The sequence below is a fragment of the Megascapheus bottae genome, chromosome 25 (genome assembly GCF_031878675.1).
Source record: "Megascapheus bottae isolate mThoBot1 chromosome 25, mThoBot2.hap1, whole genome shotgun sequence".
Lineage (NCBI taxonomy): Eukaryota > Metazoa > Chordata > Mammalia > Rodentia > Geomyidae > Megascapheus > Megascapheus bottae.
Window position 1 is genome coordinate 13,265,925 of NC_143533.1, and position 15,521 is coordinate 13,281,445.

Consider the following 15,521-nt stretch of genomic DNA (forward strand, 5'->3'; position numbering starts at 1 on the left):
TGCTGACATTTAGAAAAGTAAAAGATATAAAACATCCTTATCTGAAATCCTATTTTTAAAGCAATACATTTATTTTCAAATTTATCAGTTTAGTGAATTAAGTGAGCATCTTGATTTAATTTTCAATTGGTTTTACTTTTTTGCATACTTAAGATATAATCTAACTTAATAGTACATATCAATTATTCTAGCTGTCACTGACATATTTAACTTTAATTTTGACTTTATTTTAAAACTGACTTCTAGCATACGGTAAGTCAACTATATCCTTGAGATTGGCACTGCAGTAACTCTTACATGCAATAACTTATACTCATATTGGAGAGTCTCAATGAGTTTTACACTAGTTCTAAAAATGGCAAATGACCAGAAAACTGACATTGTGTTTGCTGCTTAGAGAACTTCCATACAGTCTTCTGACAGTTTTGAGTCATTTAGGAGAACTGTTTCATCTAAAACAGTTTCAGGGTCAGCAATAGTCATACATGTACGTGGTCACTATGAGGTTGAGTTCTTGGACAGAAGTCAAAGGATCCTACTTTGGACTAGAAAGGACATGGAACAGTCATCTCCGCAAAGCAGAATCAAAAAACCTAGAAGCAATGATGAAGTAGAGCTACTGACTTGAAAATCGCATCTCCTGAGGCCTATCTTACCTCTCGGAATAATGTGAGACATCTTTGAAAATGGTAACCACAGGCTAGTGACACAGGATGAAGACCAGAAAGAACCATTCCCTAGATGCATCTTCAGAGCTTTCCAACGCAGCTTCCATCCCATTGTGGACTACCCAGGAATAGAAGACTGAAAAAGATGGTCCCTGAAATACTTGGAAGACGATTATCATCAGACTGTGAGCTTCCAAGAAGTCCCTAAAGGATTTCTGAAGGCCCCAAGGATTAAGTCCCAAGATGATGGAAACATCGAATAACAAATCTGCACATTTGTCATTATCCCATGGAGGAAAAAAAATTGTCATATACCATTAATTTCTAACCACAAATGAAGAGCTAGTATCTTCAGGATGGAGCCACTTTCTCACTATGTTGTGTGGTGTTTGTATGTAGAGATCATTTTTTTCCCATGAAGAATAAGTGATCCTGGGTAAAGGATTGTTTATATTAGTTAATTCCCTTGTGTTTTTTCCCCCCTTAATCTTCCATCAGTGCTAATAACTGGCTTTATATTTTCTAGGTCCTATTCTAGCTTATGAATATGAAATTGTTTATAAACTTCTTGTTTTGCCATATTTATTCCTGTTAAATCCTCTTAGATATAGCAGGTTCTGGTGATGGTACACAAGAAGTATCTAAACCTCTTCCTTCAGAAGGGAACCTAGCTGAGGCTGATCACACAGCTCACGAAGAGATGGAAGCTAATTCGACTGTGAAAGAAGCTGAGGATGACAACATCTCGGTCACAATCCAGGCTGAAGATGCCATCACTCTGGATTTTGATGGTGATGACCTCCTAGAAACAGGTAAAAATGTGAAAATTACAGATTCTGAAGCAAGTAAGCCAAAAGATGGGCAGGACGCCATTGTACAGAGCCCGGAGAAGGAAACCAAGGATTATGAGATGAATGCGAACCATAAAGATGGTAAGAAGGAAGACTGCGTGAAGGGTGATCCTGTCGAGAAGGAAGCCAGAGAAAGTTCTAAGAAAGCAGAATCTGGAGACAAAGAAAAGGATACTTTGAAGAAAGGGCCCTCGTCTACTGGGGCCTCTGGTCAAGCAAAGAGGTTTGTTTTTCTATGTCAGTTCTTTACGATACTGATTCCAGCATTCAATAAGATCACTCTACATTAAGGGGGTGGCTTCAAGACCATGTACAGTAATTAGTGTCTTATGATCCTGCCTATAATATTTTTGATCGTCATAAGTTACTTTTTAAAAATGTCAAGATCTTCATATAATGCAGTGTGTTCTACTGATTGCATTGTCGAATTGTCACCATATATTTCGTGTTTTTTTTTGTTTATTTTTTCAAATTGACGATTTTTTTTTTGTTTTATTTTTAAAAACCCTTTGATGATGGTTAATGAACAACTGTCAGTTCTAAGAACACAAAATGAAGTCAAGTCCCAGTCCTGAAATCTGGAGAAGATGGCCATATATCCACTCGATAGAATTCTCAGGAAACTAGCTCTTCAGGCATCTTGGGGAAAATCAGTGCAAGATCCTAAGGGAGCCATTTGTTGGAATAATCTAATCTAGGCTTTTGGAATTGTTAATTTGTAAAAAAAAAAAAATAATAATAATGATAGCACTAGTTTGCAATATAGTCAATATCAAACTGTTTGATTTTTGTTTTGGGTTTTTTTTTCCTTCAATTTTCTTCTAATGATTTGTCTCTAGCGCTTCAAAGGAATCTAAAGACAGCAAGACATCCTCTAAAGATGACAAAGGTAATGGACCCCCCCCTCCCCGCTTATTTCAGTGATAGCCATCCGTAGTCTCCACTGAAACATTGTTGTTTGGTTATTTCCTTTGACATTTAGTCCTTAAGATGTTGTTGGTAGAGTAAGGACTTTGGATGGTCTTTGTGTAACTTATGTCTTTAGGTACATTCCAGCAAACTGTGATTAAAGCATTATTTTATGTACTTTGTAAACTGGTAAAAGTGTGTGTTAATTCATTTGCTGGGGAATTTATTATGTTCATGTAACCATACTGCAAATTAATAGGTATTTCATTTTTCTTACATTATAATTTCAGAAATATTTTCTCCTTAATTGCAGTGATTTTGAACCATTGTGTACAACCACATTCATTTCCCTATAAACTGCATAATACTTGTATGTGTAGAGTCTGGTAATTCAAAAAAAAAAAACCTAAAAGTCAGGTGTCAATGGCTCATACCTGTAATTTAGCTACTCAAGAGGCTGAGATCTGAGGGTTGTGTTTTGAAGCCATCATAGAGCGTGAGACTCTAATGAACCACCCAAATGCCAGAAGTGGAGCTGTGGCTCAAGTGGTAGAGCACTAGCCTTCAGCAAAAATGCTCAGGGACAGCAACCAGACCCTGAGTTCAAGCCCAAAACAAAACAGAACAAAAGGAAACAAAACATTTAATTTCTTTCATTCCTTAAAGCAAACAAAACAGAACAAAAGGAAACAAAACATTTAATTTCTTTCATTCCTTAAAGCAGGGGAGACTTCTGTTAATATAGATGGTGAACAGTACTTTAATGCTTCAGAATTTATCCCCTAACTTATTTTGGGTTGATGATATTCTTATGTAGAAAATAATTTTTTTAATTTCTGTACATTTTAAAGTGTAGTATTTGCTTGCTTTTTGCTATTGGTTATCTCTTGCCCATAGATAGTTCATTTGTACACATGTTGTGGCTAGTTGAAAAGTAATGATTTTGTAATAAAGCATCCTAATGGAAAAATATAACATTCAGGTACTATGAAGTTCTAAAAAATCTCTAAAGTGGCTAAAGGAGGATTGTATGCATACACTATGGTTTATTTAGTGTGTTTTGTTGTGTTTTAATAGTTGGAAATGATAGTAATTTGAGCTGATAATTGACAGTTGTAATATCCACATCTTTTAGTTTGTAAGATACCAACAGGTTGTAAAATTTTATCCTTTCAATTTAGAAGCTTAGTAGTATTAAATAAACATTGCCTTTTTCTATCAGTAAAAATAAATTAAAGTGTGTATTTAGGTAAGTAGTAAGGCCCAAGTGTTACTGGTTAAAAAAGAAAAAGAAGATACCTAAGCCTCTAATTACACTTCATAAGATAAAACATATTTTGATCAATGTCCTAAAGAAGAGAAAAACATCTGCCATTAATTAAAATATTGAGTCAACTATATAGTCATCTCTTCCTATAAAAATCTAATTTTTCAGCCATGTAACTTTTTAAAGTATTAGAATTTTTATTTACTATCCTCCTACTTTTTATGTAATAGCATGAACAATTATAGACAATAGTGTTCCTCCTATCACAGCTCTTTTAAAGAAATGCTTTTATTCTAAGATATGGCATCTATATATGAAACCATTATGTGTGAGTGGAAAATAAAGACAAATGATTCATAGGATCATTTATCTATTCTAAATGGTTTCAGAATCTCCAATTCTAAGTTCTTGTGATGGTTTGTTGTTGTTTTTTTTTTTTCCCTTTTGAAGTAGATCCAGAATTGACCAACTATATGTAGCTCCTATTTTTCTCTTATTCTTTCTCTGGTAGAGAAAGAAGGTTAACAGGTAACCATTCTTGTGAGCCATCTAAATGACTAAAATGGTTTGTCCCATCCTTTGACTTTTCCCTCTTCCCGCTCCAGCTTCTCAGGATCTAAAGCCCACAACAGATGAGCACTTAAGCAGTCTGTACCTTCCTAGAGGACTGCTTCCTGGTTGGCTGTTTCAGTGCAGTGGTAGAGTATAAATTACTAAACTTGACAGAAAAAGTCCAAGGCATGTACTTGATTATTTTAAATCCATATTGTCTTAAAATTCATACAACAGGAAGCATACACAATATTTGGATTCATTTCCTCACTATATATTAACTCTTTGATTTTAATGATAGCAAATTCATAGGACTGTAAATATAGTAAGGCCGTATGATCAAAATTGAAGTCAAAGGGTTTTACAATTTTGACAAGATAATAACCTTTATCATTTTGTAACGAGAAAAAGTTCCAAGCAAGATACTTAAACATGTGATATTAAATCTGTTCTAGGAAGTACAAGTAGTACTAGTGGTAGCAGTGGAAGCTCAACTAAAAATCTCTGGGTTAGTGGACTTTCTTCTAATACCAAAGCTGCTGATTTGAAGAACCTCTTTGGCAAATATGGAAAGGTACCTTTTTACCTTTTAATCCATCTTTCTCCTATCTGCATTTGAAATGAATTATATTCAAAACAGTATTGCATAAATGAATTCTAGTTTTGTGTCTCTTAAGGGCATTACATACAAAATTTGTTGGATTTTTAGGTAATTATAGATTATAGTTGAATTGTCACTTAATCTCACTGTAGGTCTCAGGGATCTTTGTATTTAAAGTTAAACCCGTTTAACTCTCAAACTCTGATTACTTAAAATTTTTTTAAGCATATTGTTGAGGCTCAATTGGTCACTTTGAAAATATAAATAGACTGATATTAGGCAATAGAATGTGTAACATGGGGGGAAATGAATATGAACCAAGTTTACATGTATGTAGTTGAATTATCAGAAGTTGTTCTAGGGGCTGTAAAGGAAGAGTTTGAGTGTTGAGAGAAATGTAGGGGGCTGGGAGTTTGGCCTAGTGGTAGAGTGCTTGCCTTGCATTCACAAATGAATACCCTGGTTCAATTCCTCAGTACCACATAACATAGAAAAAGCTGTAAGTGGTGCTGTGGCTCAAGTGGCAGAACACTAACCTTGAGAAAGCCCAAGGACAATGCTCAGGTCCTGAGTTCAAGCCCCAGGACTGGCCAAAAAAAGAAAAGAAATGCTGGAAGTTTTCTCTATAGTGTTTTAAATGGAGACCTGTCCCTAAGAGAAGATCAGTAGTGGCCAGAGAATGTTCAGTTAAAAGCAGGCACCAGTAGCTCATGCTTGTAATTCTAGCTATTTAAGAGGCTGAGACCTGAAGATCACAGTTCAATAACAAAGTCTATGAGACACTTACATCCAGTTAACTAGCAGAAAACAGGAAGTGGTGCTGTGAGTCAAAATGGTACAGCACTAGCCTTGAGTGGAATTTCTCAGAAACAGTTCCCAGGCTCAAGAGTTCAAGCCCCACAAACCAAGGGTGGGGGTGGAGGATAGCAATTACATTGAATTGCAATTGATTTATATCTGTCAGGACATCCAATCTTTTCTACTGTTTTTCATTTTAACTTCAATGCTCTCCTGTAGCATCCTTATTTCAATAGCATCCTTGTCTATTAGATTCATGATCTATATTGGTACATAGGCACTAGTGGAGGGTATGGAAATCTGTTCTGTTTGCTTTAGGAGGGTTCTGTTTGTTGTGAGAGGGGGCAGTCACTGAGGTACCCATGACTTTGTGCTTACTAGGCAGACATTCTAGAACCATTTGAGCCACACGCCCAACATCTTTCATTAGAAACTCACCTGAGCAAAGATGGTTTAGTCAGTGACAGATAAAGGGCAGTGAGTTGTCCCATTATTAGCTATGGAGTATTTTTTTCAATATGTATTATTTATTATATTAAAAAAAGCCAGCGCAATACTTTGATGTTGATATGTACTAAAACTATAACTCTGTAAGGATACCATTCGTTTGATAACAATGCCATGTATGGAAGCTTAAATTGCTATGGGAACAAGTCAACCTTTCCAAGAGTTGAGAGAAACTGGTAGTTTCTAGCAACTCATCCTGAAAATATCCTCCTTATCTCTCTGTTCACCTTTTCATGGCATTGTGTCTGTGTTCCTTTTTGTTTGTACTGAACTGGTCTTGTTCTTGCTTTTTCCTCATCCATCCCTGATTTGTCTCTGAACAATTCTAGCATAGTTCTGTTCTAGAACTAGAATTGAAATTCTTCATCACTTGTATTGATAAAAATTTTAAAGGACATAGATGGAAAATTCTACTGTTTTACGGTATATTTGAGGAGGTAATAGTTTTAAGGTTGTGTGAGTGTGTGTGTGTGTGTTTTGACATATGCCTGGTTCTTCACTCATTTTTAAAATATAAAGTTATTCATGAGAAAGTGTTAAAACTCATTGGTAAAACTCATAGGTTTTTCTCTAAGAAAGTCACAGCGTGCCTGTGGTAAGGAGATTTGGTCTGAATTGTTTCTTTGACTTTGGGTTTTTTTTTTCTTTTACTTTTATTTGTTTAATTTTTGTTTTTTGTTTTTTTTCCTGTCAGCTCTGGGACTTGAACTCTGGGCCTGGGCGCTGTCTCTGAGCTCTTTGGCTCAAGGCTACCGCCCTACCCCTTGAGACACCGTGCCACTTCCTTTTCTGGTGGTTAATTGGATATAAAGGTCTCATGGACTTTAGTGCCAGAGCTGGATTTAAACAATGATCCTCAGATCTCAGCCTCCTGAGTAGCTAGGGTTACAGACGTGAGCCACATGCCTGGCTGGGCTCCTTTGCCTTTGTTAATTGTGCCATTAGTTCATTGATGTGACTGGTTGATGTGATTGATTTGTTGATTGGTGTGATTGACAAAGTTAGGTTGAATTGCTTTTTGACACTTTAAATTATTCCATTGAATAGAACCAAGTACATATTGACAAGGTAAATGACAATGATATAAAAAATAATAATATATACAAAGAAATAAAACCCACATCCTCACTAGTTAGGATTCTAACTAGATCCGTTAAATTGAATCATCTCAGTCAAGTTTTGTTTGTTGAGAAGTAGGGTTGGTTGTAAAGTTATAAACTTTCCTAAACTATAATGTCATTTTGTAGGTGTTAAGCGCAAAGGTGGTTACAAACGCTCGCAGTCCGGGGGCGAAGTGCTATGGCATCGTGACAATGTCCTCCAGCACAGAGGTGTCCAGGTGTATTGCACATCTGCATCGCACTGAGCTGCATGGACAGCTGATTTCTGTTGAAAAAGTAAGCTTGCCTAACTTGATCAAAAGAGGATGTTTGTACATGTTGAACATGTTCTAATCTGATCTGAAAATTCAAAGTAAAAATCTATCAAATGTCACCAATGTTTAAAATGTTTTTTGTCAGTCGTGGGGCTTGAACTCTGGGCCTGGGTGCTGTCCCTGAGCTCTTTAGCTCAGCTATGCCCCACTTACCATTTTCTAGTTGCTAATTGGAGATAAGAGTCTCAGGTTCTTTTGTGGCTGGCATTGGTTTGAACCTTGATCCTCAGAGCTCAGCCTCCTGAGTGGCTAGGATTACAGGTGTGAGACACCACGCCTGGCTATTTCCTGCTTTTTCTGGTAGTTCCTACTTTTTTTTTATAGGGTACTGAGGAATGGAACCCAGGGCTTCATGCATGCTAGGCAAGCATTCTACCACTAGGCCACATTTCCAGCACAGAACTAGTTTTATTTTTATGCATTTATTTACAAATTTACTTTTGTCTATAGCTTCCTGTCTGTACACTCCACCACTAAGTTACATTTTTAGCCCTTTGAGAAAGTGTCTCACTGTATAGCATAGGCTAACCTCAAACTTAAGATGAGCCTGCCTTCCTTTGCCTCCCAAATGCTGAGATCACAGGCAGATGTCACCATACCAGCTCAGCACTTTTTCTTTTTCTTTTATTTTTAACCAGTCCTGGCTTGAACTCAGCCTGAGCACTGTTCTTGGGCTTTCTCAAGCCTAGAGCTCTACCACCTGAGCCACAGCACCACTTCTGGCTTTTTCTATGTCTGTGGTAACTGAGAAATTGAGCCCTGGTCTTCGTGCATGCTCGGCAAGCACTCTGTCAGTAGGTCAAATTCCCAGCCCTCATCACTTTTTCTGTAATCATAAAAATGTAAGATTTATAGGTTTTTCTGGTTTAAACCCTTTTAGGTAAAAGGTGATCCTTGTAAGAAAGAAATGAAGAAAGAAAATGATGAAAAGAATAGTTCAAGAAATTCTGGAGATAAAAAAACTATTAATGATAGAAGTAACAAGTAAGCATTAATACGTTTTAAAATATTACTGCTACCAAGAGAAGATTTACTTTTGCTAAATGGATAGACTTGTTACATTAACAAAAGTAGTTCTCATTCTATTCTTTTGTCTTGGGTGATATGGTCAGGACACAAGCCTCTATCAAAAAAGAAGAAAAAAGATCATCTGAGAAATCTGAAAAAAAAGAAAATAAAGATGCAAAGAAAGTAGAATGTAAAGATGAGAAGAATGATAGTGGCACAAGTGGTACAACTTCAGAACCAGTGAAAAGAAGTGAAGAAAAAAAGCGGATAAGTAAGCCCACAGCCCCTGGCCCTCCCTTTCCCTTTCACATTGCCGCTTGCCTTCCATGAAGTGGAAGGGGGGGGAGACTCACTGACATTAGATGAACAGGGAAACTGTGTTGTTAGTGTCCTCTCCCATTGATTATTTCAGCTAAATCCCTTTGCTTTACTGTTAAATATGAGCTTGATGCCTTGGGCTGGGGATATAGATTTCTCTCCCTCCTTCCCCCTTCCCACCTTCAAGAGAAAGGAAAAAATGAGCTGATTTAAAATGGTGTAGATATGTAGTGTTTTATGATTTTTGTTGTTGTTGTCTTTGTCAGTTGTAGGATTTGAACTTGGTTGGGGCCTGAACACTCTCCCTGAGCTCTTTTGCTCAAGACTAGTACTCTACCACTTTGAGCCACAGCACCGCTTCTGGTTTTCTGTTGGTTAATTGGAGATAAGAATCTCATAGACTTTCCCTCCTGAGCTGGCTTTGAACCATTATCATTATCTTCAAGTCTCCTGAATAGTTAGGATGACAGATGTGAGCCACTAACACCCGGCTCTATAACGTTTCTTTTTTTTTTTTTTTTTTTTTGCCAGTCCTGGGCTTGAGCTCAGGGCCTCAAGGCTAGAGTTCTACCAGTTGAGCCTCAGCACCACTTCCAGCTTTTTTCTATGTATGTGGTACCGAGGAATCAAACCCGGGTCTTCATGTATGCTAGGCAAGCACTTTAACCACTAGGCCAAACTTCCGGCCCCTATCTTTCAATATTTTTGAAAAAGTACTCAAGTTCGCAAGCTGAAGTATTTAAAAATCTTTCCACTTAAAGTATCAGAATAAGATTTTTTTTTTACTTTTAAATCTTGTGGGGTTTTTTTGTTTTTTTTTTTTTTGCCAGTCCTGGGCTTGGGCTCAGGGCCTGAGCACTGTCCTTGGATTTTTCACAAGGCTAGAGCTCTACCACTTGAGCCTGAGCACCACTTCTGGCTTTTTCTAACTATGTGGTACCAAGGAATCAAACCCGGGTCTTCGTGCATACTAGGCAAGCACTCTACCACTAGGCCAAACTCCCAGCCCATCTCATGTGTTTTATAAATATCTGACTAACATTTTGGCATTTATATGTACTAGTCTTTCAACAATTTTATGTACTCATTGGCTTATTTAAAACAATGTTTTCCCTGTAGGTTCAAAGAGTCCAGGACATATGGTGATACTAGACCAAACTAAGGCAGATCACTGTAGGCCTTCAAGAAGAGGACGATGTGAGAAAGTAAGTTTCCATGCGTTTGCTCTGCATACTGTTTCAGCTGGTTCCAAAGATAATCCTGTTATTGCTGAGTCTTTCTTGGCACAGTTTCTTTATATTTTTCTATGCCAGAAGATCTTAACAAAAAGGAAATGAGGGCCGGGAGTTTGGCCTAGTGGTAAAGTACTTGCCTAGCATGCGCAAAGACCCGGGTTTGATTCCTCAGTACCACATGCGTAGAAAAAAGCTGGAAATGGTGCTGAGGCTTAAGTGGTAGAGCTCTGGCCTTGAGAAAGTCCAAGGACAGTGCTCAGGCCCTGAGCTCAAGCCCAGGACTGGCAAAAAAAAAAAAAAAAAAAAAAAAACGGAAATCAGGCCAGGAGTTTGGCCTAGTGGTAGAGTGCTTGCCTAGCATGCACTAAGACCCAGGTTCGATTCCTCAGTACCACATACTTAGAAAAAAGCCAGAAGTGGTGCTTTGGCTCAAGTGGTAGAACTCTAGCCTTGAGAAAGCCCAAAAACAGTGATCAGGCCTTGAATTCAAGGCTCAGGACTAGCCAAAGGAAAAAAAAATATAGAAAAAGGAGATGCAATTAGTCATGTCAACTTTTAAAATGACCAACTACACCTGGAAAATGAAACACTGAACTACCTTAACTTCTAGTCCTCGCATAACTTTTTCCCCCTAGATTCATGGAAGAAGCAAGGAAAAGGAGAGGGCTAGCCTAGATAAAAAGAGGGACAAAGACTACAGAAGGAAAGAGATCTTGCCTTTTGAAAAAATGAAGGAGCAAAGATTGAGAGAACATTTAGTTCGCTTTGAAAGACTGCGCCGAGCAATGGAAATTCGAAGGTAGGAGAAGGGTCTGCTTAACACCTGACTTTTAATATAATTATGTGCAACCTTAATGTTAGTTATAAGCCAGATGTGTTATAAGCCACACCTTGACACTTCAAAAAAGGACAGTCATTTAATGATTCCTAAAGTTTGCATAGCAAGTCTCCTGCTCAACAGTTTTACTGTAGAATTAATTATAGCCAATATTTAATATAAAAACATGGAGGCCCAGAGAGGCTAAATTACTTTTCTAATGCCACATGGCCAATGAGTGGCAGAGTCAGGACTCACATCCCCGTCTTAGGACTCCAAGTCCAATGCTCTTTCCTCTACTAAAAAAACTGCTGCCATAAAAACAAGCAAAATAACATGTCTGAAAGTAGAAGTTGATTTTTAAAATATTTTCTCAGAAAACTACAGTGTTGAAATACAAATTAAGCAAGTTAATTGTTCTTTGGATTAGTTCAGAAATGGAGGACTTGTGGTTTTTGAGCCCTAGTAAGCATTCTCTTGAGAACAGGCGAAACCATGAACCAGGATGCAGTTTTCAGTGGCAATATCCCAATAGATATTCATGAGTCCAGTTTCTTTTTACGTAATGTTTTTGATGCCACTTGAAATACTTCTAAATGTTTCCTGTCTATCCAGAGCTTACCTGTGACAATGCATCTATTGAGTGTTTGGAACTGGCAAGAGATATTTTTTTTTTTTAGCAACTCTGACAATGGTGTCACTGCTATCAGCTTTACTAAAAGGAAATCGTCCTTGTAGGACTCAGCCCATTTTCCATTTGTTCTAGATGAGGTCTCAGTGTCCCTGGCATCCTGTTCATTTAGTTGGGAGGGCAGTGGCCCTGGGGCACTGCTAGGGCAGTGATTCTCAGACCTGGCCAACCCAAAGTCTTCCTGTGTTTCCCAGGCTGACAGAACTCAGGGCTTTAGGGATCCTCCTGCTTCAGTCTTGTGAATAGCTGAATTACAGACGTGCACCATGACATTGAATCCAGTGACTTTTCAACACAAAGGTGTTGCAATGCCCTTCCTTAGTCTTTTGACATGAAATTAACATATCGCCATATAGATAATTTTTAGAAAGTCAATGTAGTGGCCTACTAGTAATCTAAAGGAAAAATAAAAATAATTGTTTAGTCATGACTCCTAGAAAACTTACCTAGTTAGATGTACACTCAGTTCACTGGCAGTGCGAAAGCTACATTCCAGCCATTACTGGTATGTTACAGCTGTGAGTTTAATACCATCAGGGCTGTTAACATGTTGACAGGGTTTCTGAAACAGTGAACAACTCTTGGTGAAATTTTCACAAAAAAAGTATAATTTGCCCCCAGTCGATTTGCATCACTGAACTATTTAGAATATGAAGCCATGACAAAGCAAATGAGTTAGGCCATCATACATTTTTAACCATTTTTAAAAATTTACTATTTATATTTTAACCATTTTAAAAAAAAGTTAACCATTTTTAAAAATGGTTAAATTCTAGAATCAGATTTTTTTTTTAAGGGTTTTGAGTTTTCAATGACATGACTGGGAATGCTGGGTAGTCTTGGTTGTATAAACTAAACTCTAATAGCAACTGTTGGTCTTTGAAGTCATTAGAAATCGCCTGTCAGTTTCCATGGGAATAGTTTTAACTCACTGAGAAGCACTGGGTTTCTAAAGGAATATATGATGATGAACAGAGAGGGGCCCACTATAGAAATAGTATGAGAAGTCTAATATAACTTGATTCAATTCAGCAAATTACTGGACTAAGTTACCTCTTACTCCACGAAGCATGGTACCTGGAGCTATTGGTTAAGAGCCAGAGACCACTGTCAAAGAACCCTTTAGGAAGCCATCTTGATAAATAGCATTTGTTCTAATTCATGTTTATGATTATAAGCCTCAGTTATCCAAATAAAGTATATGCACTACTTAAGGTTATAGAATAGATGGTAGATATTGAAATTTTTTTTCTTCTGAATACAATCGGTAACTGGATAAAGTGGTATACACCTGTAATCGTAGCACTTGAGGCAGAAGCAGGAGGAAGGCAAGTTTGATACCATTGTAAGCTACAGAGCAAAACTCTGTCTCAAAGAAAAGAAAACAAAAATCAATAGAAATTTTAGTTTTATAAATTTATACATACATAATCTTTTTTAAAAAATGTCAATTAATGGATCACTGTAATAGTATTTTTACTTACCTAAGAATCGTTTAAAAGACTTTAGCTGCATAGTTGACACTTACATAAATAAATAAGTAATAATATGGAATCTGTTGAAGGTTTGATTTTGAGTTCTCTTTCCAATTACATTAAAACTACTGAAATTAAGTTGAAATTTAAAATTGCCAACCTCAAGGAAAAAAATTCAAATTCAAAAGTATTCTCTTTCACACAGTGCTAGCATAATTTAAGTATTTCTAAATACTGATTTTTGGTAGACGAAAAGAGATTGCAGAAAGAGAACATCGAGAGCGAGAACACATTAGAATAATTCGTGAACGGGAAGAACGGGAGCGCTTACAGAGAGAGAGAGAGCGCCTAGAAATTGAAAGGCAAAAACTAGAGAGAGAGAGAATGGAACGCGAACGCTTGGAAAGGGAACGCATTCGTATTGAACAGGTGCAGTCAGAAAATCTTTTCTTCTTAAATAACTCACCCTTTTCAAACCCTGTGATTTTTACCTTACAATTTGCTTTACTTGTTGTAAAGCATCTGCAGAATGAGACCAGCTAATGAGCGTGACTTGTCCCTGAACTATAATAATGAACTAGGTACTAAGTTCAAAAAGATGCTGATAGTGATTTTGTTCCAGATCATTGATAAGAATTCTTAGCTCTGCACTCTTCTTAATGGCAGCCAATAGTCTGAGCATAGGACTATGAGTCCAGAGTAGTTGTAATCCAGTCTCTGTCACTATCCCCATCTTGGCAAATGTTTCATTACACCGCAGTGGCAATGATTTCTCAAGGCTGGAAAGAACTAATGCCTCTCTTTATTCATTTGCAACCCAGGGTTTTAAGGCATTCAGTCTCCATACAGACTGAGACCTGTTCCTGATTCCCATTAGATGTTTGGGCTAAGGCCAAGTGATTCATCTGTTTGCCTTCCCAAACATTTACTACTTTTCCCCACTCCATTCCTGTTACATTGGAGAACAAGAGCGTGTAATCAAGATTCTTGAAATAGAGTTCATTGGTCTGTCCCAGGTGTATGTTTTGCCTGGCACTTGTGACAGTTTTCTTAAATGGTTGGGTTAAAAGGTAGTTGCATAGGCACTTACCTTGTGTCTTCTTTTGTATTGGCTGCTTCTTCCTTCTTTGCCATGTGAAGGAACGTCGCAAGGAAGCTGAACGGATTGCCCGAGAACGAGAGGAGCTCCGAAGGCAGCAGCAGCAGCTTCGTTATGAACAAGAAAAAAGGAATTCTTTGAAACGCCCACGTGACGTAGACCATAGGTAGCTGCTTGCTTTCTTCTTCCCAGTGACACTTGCCTTCTCCATCAAGCCAACACTAGGGAATTAGGACAAGCTCCCATTCTTGAAATAAAAGTCCAGCAGGAGTGCAAAGGATTACTTTCTGTATTGGGCCCCCTGTAGTGTGGAGGAATAGTCTACTTTTTCTTTTCTATTTTTCTAATATTAGATGCTCTTCCATTATGACTAGAAATGTGGTCATGGTAAGTCTGGATAATAATTGTCAAACTTCCAGACCCATTCTGAATATTTTTTTCTTTTTCTGCCAATCCTGGGGCTTGAACTCAGGGCCTGGGTACTCTCCTTGGGCTCTCTTAAGGTTAGCATTCTACCACTTGAGCCAGAGCACCACTTCTGGCTTTTTTTTGGTATGTGGTACTGAGGAATTGAACCCAGTGCATGCTAGACAAGCACTCTACCACTAGCTACACTCCTGGCCTGAACATTTCTTTTATCAATTGTACATGTAGTACAAGCATGGAAGTCATAAATTTAGGAATAGATTCTTTTGTGGTGTTGTTATGCCCCCCCCCTTTTTTTTTTGGTGGGTCATGAGGCTTGAACTCTGCCAGGGCACTGTCCCTGAGCTCTTCAGCTCAAGGCTTCCTCCCTACCCTGGAACCAAGCCTCACTTCTCCATTTTCTCGAGGTTAATTGGAGATAAAGAGTCTCAGGTCCTTTTGTGCCCAGGCTGGCTTTGAACCTTGATCCTCAGATCTCAGCCTCCGGAGTAGCTAGAATAACAGGTGTGAGCCACCACGCCTGGCTTGTTCATGCTTTTTCTAATAGAATTTAAAATATAGATATTTTTGTTTAGTTTTCTTAGTGCAAGTAAGCACCATGAGCTTTAGTTGAGTGTATGGAGGCATGAATGAGCTTGAATACATTGTGCTTGAGTGTTTTATCTTTAGCCTTTGCAACATTAACAGTAACTGAAGGATAGAAGCATAACATAATGGTGGAGTTCCAACGTTTGCTAGGCCCTCATCCCTGCAGAGATTCCCAGGCACTGCAAAAAGAAAAATAGTGAAGATAGCTGCAAAGATTATAGGCTGCTTGACTTAGTCCATATAATGCCTTGAAAACAGGCAGTTTTAGCCGGATGC

The 15,521-nt window shown here is 37.8% G+C and overlaps 1 protein-coding gene across 10 annotated transcripts in view; it reads left to right on the forward strand.

Annotated features, from left to right (window-relative positions):
* Sltm (SAFB like transcription modulator) overlaps positions 1-15,521 on the forward strand; it is a 48,360-nt gene that overhangs the window by 26,225 nt on the left and 6,614 nt on the right. For 4 of the 10 annotated variants that reach the window (XM_090358306.1, XM_090358309.1, XM_090358311.1 and 1 more), the window contains 10 exons: positions 1,274-1,742; positions 2,359-2,408; positions 4,703-4,821; positions 7,401-7,550; positions 8,469-8,572; positions 8,701-8,867; positions 10,034-10,119; positions 10,785-10,948; positions 13,381-13,561; positions 14,273-14,397. In XM_090358306.1, coding sequence (XP_090214432.1) covers positions 1,274-1,742; positions 2,359-2,408; positions 4,703-4,821; positions 7,401-7,550; positions 8,469-8,572; positions 8,701-8,867; positions 10,034-10,119; positions 10,785-10,948; positions 13,381-13,561; positions 14,273-14,397 — 1,615 coding nt within the window. The remainder of the gene's footprint in view (positions 1-1,273; positions 1,743-2,358; positions 2,409-4,702; positions 4,822-7,400; positions 7,551-8,468; positions 8,573-8,700; positions 8,868-10,033; positions 10,120-10,784; positions 10,949-13,380; positions 13,562-14,272; positions 14,398-15,521) is intronic. The other 6 variants (XM_090358307.1, XM_090358312.1, XM_090358313.1 and 3 more) reach the window with 2 other exon arrangements.